General features: G+C 41.4%; 1 protein-coding gene across 1 annotated transcript; it reads left to right on the plus strand.

Moving 5' to 3' along the window:
* Positions 1-7,840: 7,840 nt before the first annotated feature.
* Positions 7,841-13,385, plus strand: HTR1F (5-hydroxytryptamine receptor 1F). The gene has a single exon (XM_088668005.1). The coding sequence runs from the start codon at positions 8,035-8,037 to the stop codon at positions 9,154-9,156; it is 1,122 nt and encodes a 373-aa protein (XP_088524131.1). The 5' UTR covers positions 7,841-8,034; the 3' UTR covers positions 9,157-13,385.
* Positions 13,386-22,257: the final 8,872 nt, after the last annotated feature.

The following is a 22,257-nucleotide window of genomic DNA, read 5'->3' on the forward strand; positions in this document are numbered from 1 at the left end:
GCCTGAAATTCGAGAGTTGGTATATCTAAGAGTGAGTTTTTGTCAAGGTTCATCTGAAGATAAACACAGACTCTCGCCTCAGTCTACATTTAAATAACTATTTTTAGCACCCTCTTGCTTTCTTGAATGTTTTAAGCGGTATTTTGAGGGGGGAAATGTCATATAAATAAAATGGCTTGGCTTAATGGCTCTCAACTATCAGTTACTGGGAAACAACAATAGGAGGGAACTCTCTCCCTCGTGTCCTCCTGTGGGCTTCCCAATCTGGTTGGTTGGTGTGGTAAAAAGGATACTGAACTAGATGTTCCAACAAAATGATTCATAATGCTTACCAGTTAAAGAAAGAAAGAAACAATTGGCCTCAGAAATGCTGATGACACAACCTTGATAGCAGAAAGTGAGGAGGAATTAAAGAACCTTTTAATGAGGGTGAAAGAGGAGAGCGCAAAATATGGTCTGAAGCTCAACATCAAAAAAACCAAGATCATGGCCACCGGTCCCATCACCTCCTGGCAAATAGAAGGGGAAGAAATGGAGGCAGTGAGAGATTTTACTTTCTTGGGCTCCATGATCACTGCAGATGGTGACAGCAGTCACGAAATTAAAAGACGCCTGCTTCTTGGGAGAAAAGCAATGACAAACCTAGACAGCATCTTAAAAAGCAGAGACATCACCTTACCTACAAAGGTCCATATAGTTAAAGCTATGGTTTTCCCAGTAGTGATGTATGGAAGTGAGAGCTGGACCATAAAGAAGGCCGATCACCGAAGAATTGATGCTTTTGAATTATGGTGCTGGAGGAGACTCTTGAGAGTCCCATGGACTGCAAGAAGATCAAACCTAATCATTCTTAAGGAAATCAGCCCTGGAAGGACAGATCGTAAAGCTGAGGCTCCAATACTTTGGCCACCTCATGAGAAGAGAAGACTCCCTGGAAAAGACCCTGATGCTGGGAAAGAAGGAGGGCACTAGGAGAAGGGGACGACAGAGGACAAGATGGTTGGACAGTGTCCTTGACGCTACCATATGAGTCTGACCAAACTGCAGGAAGCAGTGGAAGACAGGAGTGCCTGGCGTGCTCTGGTCCATGGGGTCACGAAGAGTCGGACATGACTAAACAACAACAGACCTGACTGTGCAAAGCATAAAATGATGCTCAAAAGAATATGCCATGGGGCACAAATTTGCACTCTATATTCTTGTAAAACACAGCAAGATGGAGGATCAGGACAAAACTTGAATTGGCTGGCTCTGCCTGTCAGTGGCTCTGGCTCCACCAGCTGTTGGGCTTCCTGCCTTCCACCCTACTATCCGTAATGGACACCAGATACCGTTGACCCATTCTAATGAACATACATGGGAGGAGTCTGCCATTACAGCAATGCTCCCTCATAACAGAAGAGTGAGTGCAAGAATAGTCACAATCAAAACATTGATCATGTCAGCTGGGGCCAATGAGAGTTGGAGTCCAACAACATCTGAAGGACCATCTCTGACACAGACCAAGGAATCAGCAGGGTGTATAGACACAAAGCACTTGGCATGAGGAATGGAATTACCTTGGTTCACTTTTGATCCTTTTATTTATCCTGCATTCTTATACCTAATCCGAACTGATCTAGAATAGCTAGAGTAATTTCACATACCGATGCACACACTGCAATCAGAATATTGAGACTACACAAGCTTTAAACAATAGAGCTTGGAAACAGAGTCAACAAATATGTGCTGACATATCCTTTTAACCTAAATAACGAAAGTTTGTGCTCTTGCTAATCAGCAATTGATGGTTTGGGTGTATTGATAGAATTAATGCTTTTAAGATGCCTATAGGAAGACAGCAAACTATGCCCCAGAATAAGAAATATATTGAGCCATTATAAAAATGAAGTTTGGGATAAACAAAAAGTACAAAACCATTATGAAAAAAGCAATGTCTGTGATCATTTTAAAAAGTTGGTTCTATTACTTTAGAAGACATATGTGAGAATATAATCAATCTGAGTGCTTCATAATGCTCAGACAAGAAAAAGTGGATGGGACTGACTTGAAATGTTAATTTTCGGCATTGTCTCAAAACAGCAAGTATAAACAAGAAACTTTCAGTTTTTTATCATCTGCAGGCAAACACCTGCATACCATCATTTCCTTCTGATTCACTGAAACACTTATGAGAGCAGCTTTATTTCAGTAAAACTATCCTGGGGAGAAAACAGCACAAATAAAATGTCTTTCAGTCGATGCTTTGAAAATGCAGTTTGCTCATTCTGAAGTGGAAAATGCAGGGATTCACAGAGTCTGCATTTTTTTTATATGTCACTTGCTATATTACTGTCAAAAAAGTAAAGGAGTTCAATTTTCTGCCACTTGTATTGCTTAAACTGCCTTATTTTTCAAAAGTTCAGACAGAAACGTATTTTTTTTCTTTCGCACATTTGTAAAGCACAAAAGAAAAAGCTGGAGGGATCTTAGACCAGATCTCTCCCCTCCCCTCCCCGCCAGACTCCAATTACATTCCTCTATTATAGGATGTTGTACTTGTAGAACAGGTAGTATATGAGCACAGCTGCCTCTTGACATCCAGCTGCACACAGAAAACAAGAGCCCATCCACAGTAGTATTGTGGCAGGGCTTTGAGACAGAAGTCCAGAACTCCATCCTACAGAATGGGCAAGAGGACCCTTAAACACAGCAGGGCTTGTTTATCCCATTTTGAAGTAAATGAAGTAATACACATCACCATGTAAATTCAGGTCATCTAGTAAAGTCAATAAAGTGCAGAACTGGATTTTTAAAATATATATATATATACAAGTGCAGGGGGAATTCCCCACCCTAGTCCTCATAGATTCCCAAAATCCATGTAACCCCAAAATCACACACACACACGAGTCCTGCCCTTTCGATTCTGCTTAGCCCCTGTTTACATTTGAGGAAAACAAGATGAAAATTTAGATGCTGTTTGGATTTTGCTCTACAGTCATACCTCGGTTTAAGTACGCCTCGGTTTGAGTATTTTCAGGTTAAGTACTTCACAGACTGTCTGGAACGGATTAATCCACTTTCCATTACTTTCAATGGGAAAGTTCGCTTCAGGTTAAGTACGCTTCAAGTTAAGTACAGACTTCCGGAACCAATTGCGTTTGTAAACCGAGGTACCACTGCAGACCCTGTGATTTGGAATTAGTAAACCTGTTACAAGCAAAATCTCTGGCTATGCAACCAATATGGTTTAATTAGGCTTGTTACTTTAAGGAAATTCGAGCCTTCAGGCTCTTTTGTGCAAAATATGGTGGGCAGGAGGGAAGGCTTTGAAGCCCTGATAAGCCAAATAAGAATCATTCCTCAGTTTCTGAACATGCCCACATACTGGTATGTTTCTTTGGAGAGTCGTCTATTAAGCTGCAGAGCCACAGTCTGCTAAAAAAAAAATAGGCAGCTCCCTTGCCTCTCTGAGCGAGTAGCTTCCCTCACACCTTTTTATTAATATTGATTTGACCAGTGAGGGAACTTGGGGGGGGGGAGTGCTGAGCAGCATTGTTGGAAAAAGCTACTCACTATTTCATTTTATTTTTAAGTTGTGTTATTTATATTGCATTTTGTGCATGGAGCATTGAGGGAGAGGCCCAGGAATGCCCAGGTCTCATTTTTTAAAACATGGGAGAGTGCAGCCCAGAGGCCTTTAAAAAAAATCTCCTTTAGATCCAAGATGTGTGCAGCCCAGAGATAACATTGGCAAAGAAGGGGCACTCTGCACATGTTCATGCCTTCTATTTCCTCAGCCTGGTTGGTCCTCAGGCTTCAGCATGCTATTACTTACATATTGGCAATAGTCTCCTCTTCCAACCCTACAGACTAGCCCACCAGAAGGTAGAGTGTTGATCTGGAGCCATAATTTAAAATTCATTTGCCATACACTCTTTGTATGGTATTGTTGTTTCCTAAAATGGTGTGGTGCACTGAGAAAAGTATGAGGAGACCCAGGATACAGTGGTGCCTCGCAAGACGAATTTAATTCGTTCTGTGAGTCAATTCGTTTTGTGAAAAATTCATCTAGCGAATCCCATAGGAATGCATTGAAATTTATTTTATTTTTATTTTTTTTCCCATAGGAACACATTAATTGAATTTCAATGCATTCCTATGGGAAACCGCGATTCGCTAGACAATTTTTTCACAAAACGAATTCGTCTAGCGAGGCAACCTCCACTCGAAAAATCTCTTCGTTAAGCGAAAAATTCATCTTACAGGGCATTCGTCTACCGAGGCACCACTGTACTTAGAGATGTTGTCCTAAGAACTCTCTTCTCCTTTTTGTTACAGAATGGCAAATAAGAAGCAATCACAACCCTTCCAAAATAGAGCCCAGCTGGACATGGAGAAAACTCAAAGCAAACCATCACCTTAAGATTGGAACTGGATCGTATTGCATAGACTTTTTTGACGTGTACCTTGATGTATGGAGCTTCAGGAAAAGGTTTGATCTGTAACCATTGTTTGATAAAGCTGTGTTTGTGAGAGTAACTTGATCATTATCTCCCTGAAAATGTGGTCATTCCTTCCATTTGCAGAGAGCAGGAAGCAGGGCCATATGGGTAGGCAAGTGTAGGCTGAGCAGCATTGTTGGAAAAAGCTAGTCACTCTTGTTGTGACATGGGGTTTGTGATTTCAGCTCTCTTGACATAATATGCTGGAGACAGTTCTCTAGTAACACTTCTTTATTAAAGTAAACAAGACTGAGGGCAGGAAGGCTACATTTATAAGGACAGGGAACTAGCTAGAAGGGGATACATTTTGGAGGGAACAATATCAGGCAATCACAGTGCTGCCTTTTGGAGGAAACCAATAAGACAGAGGATCCAAATACAGCAGCTTAAATGAACCAATAGTAGCTGTACCCTCTGGAACCAAAAGGCAGTTACTTTATCCTAATGCAAATACAGACAATAATAATACAGATATAAAATCCTTTGACTCAATACACAACAACTCTTTTATTTTATGTTTTAGTTATGTTGGTTATATTGCATTTTGTGAATGGAGCATTGAGGAGGGTAGAAAACAGTGGTAGGATGGTGAGAGCAGATGACAGGAAGTGGCAGATAGAAATAAGAAACAGGTCTAGCCTAAAGATGGATGAATCTGTCAACTTCAGTTTCTTATTTTTTCAGTCTTAAGTTGACTTTGCCACATTCCCGCATCAGTTGGCAATATTATTATTATTTTTACGTTCTTATGAAAATTCACCAGCACTTTTAAGTATGTGATATTACTTAATGTGCACCTTTCCCCCCAAGCAGTTTCCCAGTTTTTACACTAATATATGTGCACTCTCAGTGTGGCGGGAGCCTTCAGAATCCTGTCTCTGCACAACAGCAGCCTGGTTTGCACCTAAACATTTTATGGATCAGCAAATAGAGAGGAGAAATAAATGCCCCAAAGAGCTCCTTAGACACACTGCATATCACACGTTGCCAAAAGCATACAGATCACTCTGTGCATGCAGCCACTTCAAAAAGTGGCTGGAGAATCTGAACGCTGACACTGAATTGCCAATGGACTCCGAAGATTTGTTTACCCAGTTTGAGAGCTATCCAGAACTATTAACTGAAATGAGATGAGATTACGCCCACAGTCTCTGTGAACCCAAGTAAGGTGCTTGTTTATCACAACACTTGACTGGCCAGCCAAGTCAGGCTGTGGGGTTACAGCTTTTCTCTCTTCCCCCACCCTTCCCATGTTCTTAGTAGATTGGCATATGTTTGATTGATAACTGCATGCAGCTTTATAGTTATTTTTGGTGCATATACCCAGAAGGCCATCGCTGGCACAGTTCTGCAAAGCGATGAGGGTAAATATTCCAGTGAGATGCAGTTCAGTTGTGTGATCTAAATTAGTTTCATTGTGCTTATCTACAGATGAGGTTGCCCTTTAGCTGATACAAATCCAAGAAACTGCAGTACAGCTCCAGTCCATGGATTTAGTTTATGAAAGAAGAAAGAACTATTCATGTCATTGGAAGGCTTTTGTATTAAATCTCAAAGTTTTCCAAATAATGCTTGATCCTGATTTCCCCCATCCCTTGTGGGCCACATTTGACAGATGGCCAAGGCAGCTCAGCTAGCAAAGACCAGGAAAAAAATAGGTCTAATTTTCCTTGAATATTTGTAAAAAGTCAAAATATTGCAAATAGAGCTAGATTCTGAGTAGTTCTCATGGCATAAATTGCCCACCTTACAATATTTTCCCCACTGTCTAGTGTGGGGTCTGTAGGTCACTAACCCTGGCATTTTCACTGCATCATCACCACACCAAGAGGCAGTAGCACACAGAGCTATGGACATAAACTCCTTTCATATTTAACTAGGAGGGAAACCACAGCAGTCCTTGAGTTTGCAAAACAACAGCATTAACATAGCAAAGTGGGATGATTAGAAAACATTAAGAAGATAAAAAGGGTACTGCTAGATTAGAACACATGTCCACCACCTGGTCCAACTTGTATCTGATGAGTTCCCAGCCATTTCCCCCTGAAGGCAAACCCCTTACCCTGTTTTTCATCTTCAGTATCTGCTTTCAGAGTCATCTTGCCTCTGAGCACAGAGGTCCAATTTCACTGTCATCGGTAATTCCTACTGATAAACCTTTCCCCCCACAAATATGTCGAAATCCATTTTTCAGTAAAAGCGCATCCAGGTAGGTATATTCCTTTTTATTAAAAAAAAACAATTAAACATCATAGCATTTTTGTAGAGCAAACTGAATGAGGCATTTCTTAAGCAAAAGCAGCCAAATGTTTAGCTGAAACAATTAATGAGCACATTTCACATGTCAAAAAGCTGTGCTGTGTGAACAATCTCCTGTGCATTAACACCTTTTTGCGACAGATGAAAAACACACCAAGTGAAAGTAGTCAGTGATGCAAGCACTAATTCCACTACTTTCTTGGTTATTTGCTGGTTATCTTATCCCTGCTCCCTTAACTTAAATAGGGATTCTGCTCTGTGGTTGTTGTTTTAATTGGCTTCAGTGCAATTAGAAAGCGTAGCAGTTTCTATACCTGTAGTTTGGACTCGTTTTTTCCAAAGGACCAAGTCCAAGAAAGAAAATCTGATTCTGAAAAGCTGGAAGAACAGAACAGAAGAAAGTAATTATTTATAGAGTGACCCGGGGTTTTCTCATTACTGACTCTTTCTTAAGAGAGAAAGAAGCAACAATGGCCTTGAACTCTTCCTAGTCTTTATTTATGGGGGAGAAGAATAGGACAGAAATGTCTAGACATACTATCCACCTTGCTAGTGCAGAAAATCTACCATGTAATGCTTCATTTTTGGTTGATCCAATCTCTTCTAGTGTAGGCAGATATGTTTCCGTTGTCCACAGAAGAAGATATCTTTCAAAGCATATATTTTTTGAAGTGCCAGCGACAGAGCTCACATCTTTTATTTTACTCACTCAGCCACATGGCTTTTTATATATAATCCAATAGTCATTACTTTTCCCTGCTATAAAATGGTGGCTACTAGAGTAGTGAAGTATACTTTCTCAAGGATGCTGGGAAATGGAGCTCTGTGAGGGACAAACTGCAGTTTCCAAAATTATTTTGTGGTGGGGTTGCTTTAAATGTATGCTGCACATGTAGCACAAAAATGTAGTTTTTCTCAGTCTTGAATCGTTTGTGGTCACCTCAACATGCTGCTTTCAGTCTAGATGCCGATTGGTATGATTAGCTGAAATCCTTTCTTTGATTAGGTTATCCACATCTTTCCCTCCCTGCACACGCCCCAAATAAATGAAGAAGGAAGTGTTGATTGCAGTAAGGATTTTGGAAGCCATATGGGATTGGTTATTCCAATCAATTTCCTCATTTCTACAACTGGGACAAATATGGAAAACGCTACAGGGAAAGTAGGGGAGAATGTTGAAATTTGTTGTGTATTGTGACATTTCTGGGATATCAAGTTTCTGTTTCCTAAACTGTTTTTACTTCTCTACAGGTATATTTGTTAGATAAAAATCGCCTGGAAGGCAATCATGGATTTCCTGAACTTTACTGAACAGAATTATACATTGGAACAAAATGACACATCACAAAAACTACTTAAGAAAGTAACACCCAAGGTTCTGGTTTCTCTTACACTTTCTGTGCTAGCAGTGATGACAACCATCATCAACTCTCTAGTGATGACTGCCATAATTGTGACCCGAAAGCTCCACCACCCTGCCAATTATTTAATTTGCTCCTTGGCAGTCACCGATTTTCTGGTTGCCATCCTAGTCATGCCCTTCAGCATTGTCTACATTGTCAAAGAGACCTGGATCATGGGCCAGGTGATGTGCGACATTTGGCTCAGCGTTGACATTACCTGCTGCACCTGTTCCATCTTGCATCTCTCGGCCATCGCTTTGGATCGCTACCGAGCAATCACAGATGCTGTGGAGTATGCCAGGAAGCGAACCCCTAAGCGGGCAGGCATCATGATTGCCGTCATGTGGGTCATTTCCGTCTTCATCTCAATGCCGCCATTGTTTTGGCGGCACCAGGCTGCCAGCAGGGATGACGAGTGCATCATTAAGCACGACCATATCGTTTTTACCATCTACTCCACATTTGGAGCCTTTTATATCCCACTGGCGTTGATTCTGATCCTTTACTACAAAATATACAAGGCAGCTAAGACTTTTCACAGGAGGAGCGTGAGTCGCGTTCTCAAAGAGGAGGCGAATGGACAGGGTCTCCTGGAAGGATCTGAGAAAAGCTGCCAGCCAGCTTCCTCAGCATCATGCGCAAAAGGGAAAGCATCTAACCGTTCAGGAGATTCGGACAGAATGCATATCTCCCTGCGAAGCCCCAATTCTGAGTCGAAGAATGAAAAGGGATGGAAGAGACAACGGATTTCTACCACGAGAGAGAGAAAGGCAGCAACTACCCTTGGCTTAATTTTGGGTGCCTTTGTGATCTGCTGGCTCCCCTTCTTTGTGAAGGAGGTGGTTGTTAATACCTGTGAAAGATGTCAGATTTCAGAAGAAATGAATAATTTTCTGACATGGTTGGGATATATCAATTCTCTTGTTAACCCCCTGATTTACACAATCTTTAATGAAGATTTCAAGAAGGCATTCCAGAAACTTATCCAATGCAAGACCTCTCTGTGAAAAGAAAAAGTACTCTGTGGCTGACTGGTTTTTGGGGGGAGTGGGAATGGATTCACAGTTCTGCTCATGGTAGAAGTGTGCCACCCTGTGCTGGAGATTTCATTAGAATCTAGAGGGTTCTGGTGGGCACCCAGAAAATTTCAGGGATATGGTAGGCTGCAAACACAGCTCCAGCACCGATAGGTGCCATGACCACAGCAGTCCTAGAAGTCTAAGCCCAGCCCTGCAGTCTCTCATGTCTTCTCAGTATGAGAGAACCAAGCTGGATCTGGCAGATGTTAGGTGGAAATCTGTACACACACAGAGAGAGAGAAAGCTAGGTCCACCAAACTTTTTCTGGAGTAGATCTCTAATATTTACATATACATGATTTCTAATAACACTAGCTCTGTTCAAGGAAAGCATTGAAACACCTACATATTGACTATCTCTGTTTTGTATCATTACCATCTCACAGTGAATGTTGTCCACACACTAAGATGTAACCTTTGGTCATATTTATTGGAAAGAAACTAACTACATGCATAGGCCTATTCAGATGGGTGGGAACACTTAACTTTTAAGTGAATTGATCATTACATTGTATACTTGGAGCTCATGTGCTCCTGATTGCATGCTGTAACATGCAGCTGGGAGTACAGGAAGCATCCCAAGGAAAGGTGAGCGTCACTTGAAACTAAGATGATGCACAAGTCTTTTCCAATGCAGTTACGTACTCACTAATCTAGTGACTCCTTTGGATATTAAAAACTGAAACTGTTTTACAAAACAAATTCATTTTTCATCTATTAAAAATGGAAGGATTTAGCTTATAAAATACACAACGAAAATGGAAAACAGACTTTTAAATTCAGGGTTTGACCATTCAACTTCCAGCAATTGAAGTGAAGCTTCTCTCATTAAGGAAGTGTGTTCTTTGAGGTATGTAAGATACGATTCAGCCTGGATTATCTCAAATGGAAGTGATGTATTGAACCCAACTCGTAACACGATTTCTTCCCTCTAAGGTACCACTGAACTTCCAAGACTTGTGCTGGTTGTTCCCCTTACCTCAAGGACTCCAGGAACGTGGTCATTTAACATGTTCTCCCTCTCCCAGGGTTGAGTCTCATAATGAAGCACAAGCAGTGACATGTTTCTTGGGGATTTGGTGGGCTTTCAGTGTGTACCAAATAGATCAAATCAGTGCTGCACTACTCAGCTTGTCATGGTCTAACTGAAATATGACCTTGTGGTGCCAGAGTATTACCATTATTCTTTAAATAATTACACTCTCCATTGCTTAACTGAGTCTGCCATCCTGCATATTTATTTAAAATATCAACCAGACATTCCAGAAAGAAGCAAAACAGCAGATAAAGCAAAGGTACAGTGATAAAGTCTCAAAACTGTTAGCTAAAATTCAACAGAAAAGGAACCAACAAAATAATGATACAATGGACAGAGAGGGACTTGCCTCAAAGTAAAGAAAATAGGATAGCATAGGATTCAACCACAAAAATCCGAAAATATTAACAAAATACAACACAGTAATGGCACTCCCTAAGTCAGGCATTGAATTAAATAAAACCATTAAGAATTCTGTTGGAATAAAAAGCTTCAAAAGGCATATAAAGGTCAGACTGTAACAAGTTTCTTCAAGGAAAAAACTTCATAAGCATTTACTGCAACTTTGACTAGAAGTTCACCACAACCACCTAGAAACTACATCAACTCACATATGCATACAAAACGATCTAGCCCACAGAATTAATTGCCTAAAGCAGCTTTGAAAGATGGCAAGACTGTCTTCAGATAGAACCATTTGAATTATTTCCCCAAGACATAAAATGCTTTGCAGAGTCTGTTTTCACAAACTAGAAGCAAAGGCCATTTGAGAACCTTCTAGTAAGAGCCAAAGTTGAGTACTCTGCTCAATGAGAAGTGTGTTTTTTCCCTCGAACAGAGCCTGCCACGAACAGAGCCTGCACTTTTGAGGAGGACTGCAGTCACAGGTATCATTCACAGGACCCAGTGCACAAGCCCACAACACAAATCTCCATAAATGCATGGAGTGCTCTGGATAAATGCAATTGGCAGGTAGCTGAGGTCCCGCCGGTCCTACATTTTGCAGCACACCCAGGACCCTATAAGTAAAGGGGATGAGTTAGAGAGTATTAGGGCAGGAGGTCTGGAAGTTTACATAGAAGATCTGGGGTTCAACCCCATTGTCCAACCCATAAAAACACTCCTGATCACAAGGTACTACAGTCTTGTGCATCAGTTCTAACTGCTGCATTATTTTTGAGAAACGACCAGGAAGGACTCTGCATTTTTTTTAATAAAAAAAAACTCCACAATAAGCCTACTGAGCTGTTTTAAATTCCTCATGAGATGGGGGAATAACTTTTGCAGTGGGATCCTGCTGGATACATGTAGGCTACTGTATGATTTAGAACCCTGGAAAATCAGGAAGAGCAACGGGGACAAGATTACACATTAGTTCTTGCTCTTCATCATCATGTGGGAGATTTAGGAATACCTGAATAGGCATTCTAGGTGCATGCCAACCTGGAAAGTATGGATATCCCACACACCATTTCTCTCTTCTGCACACATCCATCTATGCTGCTTCATTCCTTGACACTGAGTCTACCGAGGTCTGGAGCCTTGTCCATGCTTATGTACCTTTTGCCCTGCGCTTTTCAGGCACAACTCTATGATTTAAAGCTCTATGTCTGAGCACTCTTTTTGCACCCCAGTGCTTTCCCTGTGCCACTCTTTAAAACTGAAGACCAACCAATGTCTGTTCAGGTTTTCAATGGATTGCCACTTGCTCCGATTTGGTGGCAAAGAGCATGTTTCCTCGGGGAAAGGTCCAGGGCAATAAAAGAGTGGTTGCACACATAACTTTAAAGTGTGGGTCTGTACTTGGAAAGCATAAGTGTAGATAAGTCCTGGGACTTGCAATGGCACTCCTTTACCAATCCTTTAGGATGATCACCACCGCCAACACACACTTAAAGCACAGCAAGTGTTTTGCAAATACAGCATTGCAACCTGGGTCATGCTCTGACTTTGCAAGTTAAGCCATCTCCCTTTTTAAAAAAAGATGCTCTGTCTTTAGCTGCCTGTCATTATGCAGTTCTGCATCTTACAACCAGTGGCATTGGGACCTGTTGAAGCAATGCCTACAAAGGACATAATTTAATGTGCCAGCTATAAGATCGGATGGATGACACCAACATGCCACACTACATTGATGTGACATTACTGTGGCCTGCTTGGCACTTCTCATGCGCGGAATATTCAGAGAAAGAAACCAAATACTGCAACCAAAGAAAAAACACTTCAAATTACACTCCCTGAATGGCTTCATTTAGATCTTTGTAAAATAATCACTCTCGGGGACATTCAGCATAATAGTCAGATTCTGCAAAAGCAACTCTTGAGTTTAAGGCCTTGTTTTTGTATAACTCATTAGAGTCTACCACCTGGAAAAAAATATGTGATTCACTCATTGAGGCTTGAGGTCATACTGGAGAGTAACACAACCAGGTAGAATGGGTCATTTTCATGGCCATCTTAGTTATCTACTCTCTTTTTCATGAAGCGTATTTCTGGGATCCATATATCATTTGATTTTGATTGTCCAGAGCAAAGCTACATTCAAACCATATTAGGGGAAAGCACTGCAATTTTGTTGTATGTAAATATTTGTCCAGTGCAAAGTTAAGTCCGAACACTTTGCTAGAACTGCAGCAACTGCCTCTTCTGATGCAGCAGTTGCCGCCCTAGTTCCAATCTATTAAGGTACAAGTCAGGCGGGAGCGGGTGGGATGGAATCGGCTGGCACTTCGCTTATTCCATAGTCCAAATAGTGTCATAAATCTGCTTTTGCAAAAGGACAATAGCCAAAGAAAAGGAACTCGGCGTAAACTGTCAACCGAAGGACGGCACTATCCTTAAGCCACTTTGTCCAAATTGGATGTTCTGATGTGGGACTTGGAGCTGGGAGCTTCTTAACTTGCGAGTCACAGTGCTGACAATTGATTTATATGGTCCATTTCATAGTGGATGCCGAGTGCAGAAGAATTATATTGCCATTATTTGTAAGACCTCGCAGAGCAGAACAAAGGCAGGGGGGAAGGCGTCGCTGTTAGGGAAGAAGTTATTGAAGCTATCACGTTTGCCTGCAATGTCTCCGGTTCAGGAAATGGATCAATATGTAGATAATAAAGAAGAAAATACCTGTTACATTGTGCAGTCAGTGCTTACATGTAATACTTGCCAAATACAGCAGTTGCTGCTGCAGCGAGGAGTCAAAGGTGGGCTCTTTCTACCCTTTAGGCTGGTTCCAACTGGAGCATTCAAAGATACCAACAATTGCAGGATGTAGCTAAGTAGCTTTTTCCAAATATCACCACTTGTAGGCATAGCTGCCAAGTTTTCCCTTTTCTCGCGAGGAAGCCTATTCAGCATAAGGGAAAATCCCTTTAAAAAAGGGATAACTTGGCAGCTATGCTTGTAGGTCAGTATTTACTTGCCAATAATCTCATGCCACATGAGACTCTTTTACCACTTCCAATAACTGTATTGGGTCACGATATGCCATTATGGCTATAAAAAAAAAGGCAGAAGCCTAGGCAATGGAGATATGGTGTCTAAAGTCCTCCATCCTGGCTCAACCAGGGTTCAGCCAGCTGAGCTGAGGCCAGGATAAGTCCTGGAAAAATGAATGTTCTGTGGGGAGAGACTTATCCCTATTCCAGTCCCTATTCAGCTTGTTTTCCCTCTGCCAAGCTCAGGACAGCTCAGCTGGTAGCCCCACTTCTGAATGGAATTTGGAATAGGGGTGGGTTACATTGGTGTAATGTGCCCCAGTATAAATGACACTGGCTTCCTGGATTGCTCTGTAAGTCTACATATCTGCCAAAAGATTTTGCTATCATATCAATTCTAAGCATCAATTTCAAGTGTCCATTCCCGCCCCCGCCCCTTAGGAATGTTTCAACTGGTGGAGATGAAGTAACTTAACCCCCCCCCCAATGTGCCCCTTTGAGTCCTAATTGGTATTGTGGTCCTAACATGGCCAGTTGGGACTGGTTTGGCTACATTCACTCATCATCCTAAGTCTTCTCTTGAATGGGAATCATCCCACAAATACCCCCAAGGAAAATATATCAGATTTACATTTCCAAGATCCAGGACTGGAACCAAAGGAAAGATTAATTTACACTCGAAATAGGGGCATGTTTCCTTGGGGGAAATACTCTCTATATAAGAATTCCCCAGGGAAGATGGGAAGAGGGATTCTTCATCCCTAGATGATGACCATTTCCAGATTGGATATGTATTACTCAATAACCAAAGGTTATAGCCTCGATTCCTATCACTTTGCTCAATAGAATAGGGCATCGGAAAATCTCAAAGTGTATGAAAAGAAACTGTCCTGAACTTTCTTACTTTTTATATATAACCATTTATGATCTCTTAACTCCAGAGCACCTAGACAATGTCAGTGTTGCTACCCTGTCTGCTTTGAAGATGCTCTTTCATTAGCCTTCATTGCCCAACAATCAATTGTACTTCTTTTTAGCTTTTTTTGCATTTAGAAGTCTGAAAAGCTTTTGTTCACCTTTTAGCATTAGTATGAAATACCTACAAAGAGCACATATATAAAGGTCAGAACTTTGGTGAAAGGAAGCAATTTAAAACAGAATCATCTTCTGCTATTCTTTCTTCTGCCCTTTCTTACCCACAGGGTATCTTCTAATTATGCTTAGCCTCACAAAACCTCATGCCCTCTTCAACAAAGTTTATTTCACTAGAGCCTAGTGTACAACAAGTGCTTCCTGCAGTCTCCATTTTGGGTCTAAGTCTTCATTTGTAAATATAGAAAGCCTCTATATGAGCATCCCCTTCTGCTACCCCAAATCACAGCATTAAATTCTTTTTTTTAAAAAAAATGCCCCCGGGTGGGCATGCAGACACCCCAAGAGAGGACATGTGTGAATGTGTGGCTTCTAGTGGAAACAAGCCCTAGTGGAAACTTCAATATTCATACCCAAACACAACTTTAATTTGCCCCAGCAGGTATGAAGGATGTGTATAAATAGACTATGTTATATGTCTCTTTGAAAATAAAAAATGAGTTAGAAACTGAAAGTACAAGTGGGATTGACCTCAGTGTCAGAACAGTTTGGATTTATCAGGATGTTGTGACTGTCTAAAGAAGCAGATGTTAAGAGCCTGTGCTGCAACAAGACTGGGAAACGGAGGGTGGAGGGCAGATTTCCAGCCCTGCTGTTCAGGCTGCTTCCAGCTAATGACAGAGTTCCACACATCATCTGAGACCCAGGGAAAGCAAGCACAACATCCATCTTGCCTCAGATGCATAGATTCTGCATCAGCCACACGGGCAAAACGGTCCACTTCACCAGGAAAGCAGTGACATCACATTCAGGTCTTATTTATATTTCTACAGGGCTGGAGTCCATAACGTGTGACCTGCAAACATGATTCCTGATGATTCATAAAAGATACATTGGTCGACTCTCCCTGGGATACAACAGAACCTGCTGAAAATTACTTATTAACAATCTCGGTTGGAACTGTGTCGTGTTGTTTTTCTAGGCGGAATGCATATGCAGTGTTTGCCCAATTCCTGCTAGCAACATGGTCCACGTCTGTTAATCTATGCCCTGCAATTAATGGGGATAAATTAGTGTCGCAAAAGGCATCTATAAAACCCTAGCACTAAAACCTTTTACATTAGCAAGTATAGCGTAATGCAGGGCTTCCTAAACTGTGGTCTTCTTCATTCAGGTAGTCCACAGTATGTCCGGAAGACAGGAGAGGGTACATCTATCACATTAAATAGTCAAATTGATTTTTACTTATATTTGTATTGCTTCTTTTCTTTTATTGTATTGTATTTTATTAAATGACCTATGGTGTCCCTATGGGATTTATATTGTAATGCAATCAAATACAATATATAAGAAATAAAAAAAATAAAAAAAATGCAATGATGCAGCAGCTAGCACAGCACATTACAATTGCCACCACAGTCAGAAAAATAATTAGGTGGTCTGCCAAGGCCCATAATGTAAGAACACAAGAAGAGCCTGCTGGATCAGGCCAGTGGCCCATCTAGTCCAGCATCCTGTTCTCACAGTGGCCAAGCAGACTCATCAGCCACAGGTCTTGGTTTACGTCTGTCATTCGGCTCTGAATCTATAACTTCTGACTAATGCTGCCTCCATGATTTGAGGGCTATTGGGCAATACATCTTTCGTGGTTCTCACTACCAGACTTCCTCTGGGCCCAATCCACACATTTGCTCAGAAGGAGAGGTGAGCAGAGGCTGCTGCTCCTTGTCACTCACTTACTAAGGAAGGGCAATGACAGCAAGGGGAGGAGCAACAGGGCCATGGGGCTTCCAGGGTTGGCAGTGGACCCCCTTGCCTGGGCCTTGGCTGGTGCCTGACAGTACCAACCCTGACAGCAGACATGCAGACGACCCCCTTTCCCCAGGAATGGCATCCTCAACTGCTAACCCCTTCCTTAATTCCCAGATTCTGCCTTGCTTCAGCTCTCTGTTCTCATTCCATATCCCAAGACATCTCTGGAGGCTATCTTGACATTAGGAAGCATGATGAGACAGAAGCTGTGTGAAATGTTTCTTGACCAAGCCAGAAAGAGCCATTAGGCAATCTGAAGAGAACCGGAGCAGGCAATGTCTTCTTGACTCTTACTATAGTGATCAATCATCCACCTTCTTTTGACAAATATTGAGACACAGCTCCTTACTATTCAACTTGGTTTCTGTAATTATACCAAGTGTTGACCATTCAAGGCTGGAAAGGAGGGGAGTAACTGGCCTCTTTGATGCAGCTTTTTCGACCTCACTTATCATCTTTTAAACCAAGCCAATTAAAATGAAATTTTAACAACTTGGGGTCATAGTAATGAATAGGCTCGCTTTGCGTTGGCACATCTCAGAGCTTTTGGGCTCTCCACAATTTGAACTTGACAGTGGAACCCACAGCAAGCAGGCACCACTTTAGATACAATCATTTCATAGAACAATAGAATCGTAGAGCTGGAAGGGACTCTGAGGGTCATCTGGGATACTGTACAATTTGCACATAAGAGCAAAACAGCTCAAACTTGGAACAATTGCTAGACAATAACATTGTCTCCAAGGTGCAAATACTCAGCTATCCAAGGGTGTCTTATGAAAGCAAGAAGGATCTCTCTCTCTCTCTCTCTCTCTCTCTCTCTCTCACACACACACACACACACACACACACACACTTCTAATTCCCCCACCATATAGTCAAGATGCAATTGTAAGACTATTGAACTGTAACAGCAAGGGAGGGGTTTTGTATTAGTTTCTCATTTGCAATTGAGCTCATCTTGACAGCTGACTTTTGAATTAGACGGATGAGCAAAACAATCCAATTTCAGAACATAAAAAGAGTCACAGACAGGTTGGAACCACAATATAAAGAAACAAGGATTTTTTTTTTCATGAAGTCATTTGGGGTTCCATCCCGTAGATTTTCAAAAGTTTAATGATCACACTAAACTGAGTATCCTAGGAGCGAGGGTGGATTATGACTAGCACGGTCCCATTCAAAGTAGTGTGTGTGTGTGTGTGTGTGTGTGTGTGTGTTTAACTGCACTAAGTAGAAATTAATTACATCAGCAAGCTAGATCCAAGGAAAATGACTAACCAAGTGTATCATCCACGGAGTATGTACAGCAGGCTTTCCCAACCCAGTGCCCTCCATATGTGCCCATCATAAGAAAATAAGAAGAGCCTGCTAGATCAGACCAATGGCCCTCCAGCCAGTTTCCTGCTCTCACAATGGCCAACCGGATGCCTATTAGAAACCTGTAAGCAGGATCTGAGCACAATAGCACTCTCCATATGTCAAGAATGCTTTGGTGGTGTTTCCTGCTTGGCAGGGGGTTGGACTGGATGGCCCTTGTGGTCTCTTCCAACTCTATGATTCTATGATTCTCCCCTCCTGTAGTTTCCAGTAACTAGTATTCAGAGGCATACTGCTTCTGACTGAGGAGGCAGAGCTTAGCCATTGTAGCAAGTAGTCCCTGATAGTCTGATCCTCCGTGAATCAGTCTGATCCTCTTTAATGCCCTCCATGTTGGTGGTCATCATCTCCTCCTTTGAGAGTGAATTCCACAATAGAACTATGTGTTGTGCAAAGAGATGCTGTTTTTTGTCTGTCCTGAGACTCAGCCAGTGTGGCCAGAGGCCAGAGAAATATAAATTGTGGTCCAAAACTTAGAGAAGGTGCCTGCTTGTGGAAAGCTGATGAACACAGTGTGCTGCTCATTTAAACTGGGGATCATCCTGAAAGATTCGAGGTTCCTTCTTCATTCTAAATGTCCTGGAAACATGTTCATTCTTAAAAATTGGTCTACAACTGAGGAGGTATAAATTGCAAGCCCCATGTCCCTTTTCTCCTTCAGCATTTCTGATACAAGCCAGTACTGAGATAAAGTGTGGCTGTAGCTGCCAGTGAATAAAGGGAATGAAGATTTGCTGCCAACTTCAGGAAACGTCAGTGTTTGTTTCCATTGATCCATATCCAAAAGATTGAGGGAAACTTCTCCAGTCGCTCGATCAATGCAACAATAATAGTCAAATCGAACTGTGAGATGAGCAGCCTCAAGAAAAATTGCAGAATGTCCATCATAATTGGTCCAAATTCATCCAATTCTTCCCCTCATTATCCAACCATCTCAAGCTACAAGATCACTGTCCCATCTGAAACGTGGGTCTCCAACAGCTTGCTATTTTTTTAAGGGAATATCTAAAATATATTCTTTATTAGAATCATAAGTTTAGATTTTGGCGAATATCCTTAAAAATAGCTCAAAAACTTCAAATTTTTGGAGATTTTTTTAAAAAAAACAACCCAATATCTTTTTCCAGCTCAGATGCCATTAGTGAATATGTGAGTATTGCTTTTAAAAAAAAATTGCTCCAACTCACATAACTTTACACAAATGTATATTAAGCTGCATTTGCCATTCTGTTGCCTTTTCAGCCAGTCTGGTGATCTCCTTCTGGATGGAGCGCTTCAAAATCCCTTCTGGGAGTTAGCACCGTAAATCATAGAATCACAGAATTGGAAGGGATCCTATCATCTTGTCCAATCTGCTGCAATGCAGAAATATGCAGCTACCCTATATGCAGAAATATGCAGCTACCTGCAATCTTGGCATTATCAGCACCATGCTCCAGCCAACTGGTACCATCTACATCTCACATCTCTCCATTGTGAGAACTGTCCAGTTTATTCCTGCTTTTTGCTTTCTACTCCTACTCCTGCTTTCTACCAGTCCAGAAAAGGGCATATCCTCATCCTCCGACTGCTGCGGGCCTAAGAATGGCCTTGGAGCCCTGTAGTTCAGGTACCAGCCCCAATTCAGCAGCAAACTCTGAAGTATTTCATGGTGTGTTCTGATCCCTGCACTGAGTCTCGCTGCAGGTCTTTCCACCCTTAGCATCTATTCCAATGCTACCTTTCCTCTTGGCCACTGTGTTAAGGCACTATGGCTAGCAGCAGCAACAAAAGCTATGCCTCATTCTAAGTTACAGCTGCTCACTTTTCTTTACTGGAGATAAAGTTGCTGAAATCCACTCCCCCACCCCACAAATATTGCATATGAAAGGAATAAAATACAACCCCCCCTTTTTTTGCACTTCACTGCATATAAATAGAGAAACACTTCCCTGAACCCTCCCTTCCATTTACTCAGCTCCTTGCTCTTGCTGTTTCCACCCACTGCAAAGATACACACAATAGATGAAGCAGGAAAAGTGGTTAAAATAGAAACAGGCGTCATTTATTCCGTATAATCAGCCAGAAGAAAACCGACAGGGATGGGGGAGGTGAGCATAGGACTGTAGAGGCCACGAGAATATGGTATAAGATACAGCCCCAGAATTGTAGATGATCCAGCCTAAAAGATGGAGGGGGGGATCAAATTAAGGACTATTTGTCCTTAAATTACTTGTAGTAAAACAAAAAGAAAGAAAGCAAACTGAACTGTAACTAGAGTAGCTCAGATGGGAGAAACATACTAGTCACTTGCCCTTGCTGATGTTAGTTAGGACTACGTAAAGGTTCAAACATCTGTTCTTATGTTGCAAGTCTCATTTGTTTCTAATAAGATAAGATAAGATTCTAATAAGATGCTGCATGCATCCTATTTTTTCCACTCCGTTAATCAGGGGTGTTGTAACGGACTTCCAGGGATATTCTCTGTGGCTTCCAGCAAAAAAATGGGCACTAGGGTGATGACTTTTTTTACAACCTCATTTCCCTGTATCATAATTTGATGAACTTTCATTAAAGATTAGATAAAATCTTACTTTCAAAGCACAAAAAGATTTTAAAAAATTTATTTATCAGTTTTTTGACCATTTTTGAAGTCACTGTAAGCAGATATAAAATTGAACCCATCTTCTTATGATAGGAATCCAAATGAAGACACTGAATCCCAGAGCCTCAGCTTACATTAACTCCAGTACCATCTCAACCACCAAAAGGGGCTTTCTTCTTATTTTTCTTCCCACACTGCCCTAGTATATAAATGGTCCCTCCTCCAAATATTAACTCTCATTTCACCAGAGTACTGTTTCCATATTCTTAACCACAACAAAGAGGATTGAAGCAGGAGTTCCCAACCATTCTTGGTTCATGGGCATCTTTTGTGGGCACCATGAAATACCCATTTCACGGAAGAAAAACCTGGTGATGCTCTCTCTCTCTCTCTCTCTCTCTCAAACACACACACACACACACACACACACACACACATACACACACCCTCAGTAATAAACAGAACACTGACACAGACCTCAAAACAAATAAAACACAGACAAAAACCTCCCTCAACCAGAACAAAGATCCATCATTTAAAAAAAAGACTTTAGAATTGGGATGGCCAGGGCTCAGTGTGTGTTAAAGGAGGTGTTTATGGGCACTGTGATGCTTACAGACACCCCATTGGGAACCCCAGGACTCAAGACTCAAGATTCACACGCTGATCACTGGACAAATAGGGCACGGTGTGCAGAAATTACTTTACAAGAGGTCACAAGGTTCAGGTCAAAGCCTATGTGCATTGCCAGTTCTTGGCAAGGTATCATAAAGTATATCTGAACATATTTGCATCACTGTTCTCTCCTCACAGAACATCATACAATCAGCGCAAGAAGCCAATATGTAGGATGGACATTTCTCCAATGCTTTTTTTTTTAATGATACTTTATTGAAAAAAAATCCAAATATAAAGCAGTAAAGTGATACAAAAGAAGAAAAGGGGGAAATAACAAAAACACAACTGTGTAAAGGGGAGGGGGACATTATATGAATATATACAAATATACCCTAACCCATACATTCTTTTATGAATTTGATATTATTATCCTAATACTAACAGAAATATTATTAGTCTACTACATTTTGTATAAAATCCATCCAAATATTGTCGTATTTATCCAAGCAGAGTCTACGTCTGTAAGCAGTCTGTTCGTAGGTTGCAAGTGTTATCATATTATCCATCCACTGATTAAAGGAGATCATATCTTTACTCTTCCAGTTCATCAATATCAGCCTCTTGGCTACCATTAGAGTGCATGAAATCCATTTTGTTGTCCAGTTGTTAACTTCTATACAGGGTGACTCTTCTCTCAGGCCAGAGCAGTGACCCCAAAGGATAGCAGTGGTCAGTAAGTGCATCAACCAATCTCTTTGGTTGTCCAGAATAGAGCTACAAGCCTTCAGACAGCTCTGTGAACACGTTACCAATTTAAAACACAGCTAGGTTGTTCTTCTTCCCATTTTGGATCCAAGCCAGTTTGGTGAAAGATGCATCAAAAATGCAGTATTTTATAGGAAGCTCTGGGTTAGATACAGATTGTGTCTCACATTGTGTGTACACTGCTTCCCAAACTGGAGAGCAGTGGATGCGGAGTAAACAGAGTGTGTACACAGCCAGATATAGCAGCAGCAAAGGTTAGAGCCAGACTGAGCTCTCCTGTATTGGAGAAGGCTTTGCAGATCCAGGTAG

This window comes from Zootoca vivipara, chromosome 4 (assembly GCF_965207765.1).
Source record: "Zootoca vivipara chromosome 4, rZooViv2.hap1.1, whole genome shotgun sequence".
Lineage (NCBI taxonomy): Eukaryota > Metazoa > Chordata > Lepidosauria > Squamata > Lacertidae > Zootoca > Zootoca vivipara.

Coding starts and splice junctions, on each gene's coding strand:
- HTR1F (XM_088668005.1), top strand. CDS start 8,035: ATGGATTTCCTGAACTTTACTGAACAGAATTATACATTGGAACAAAAT.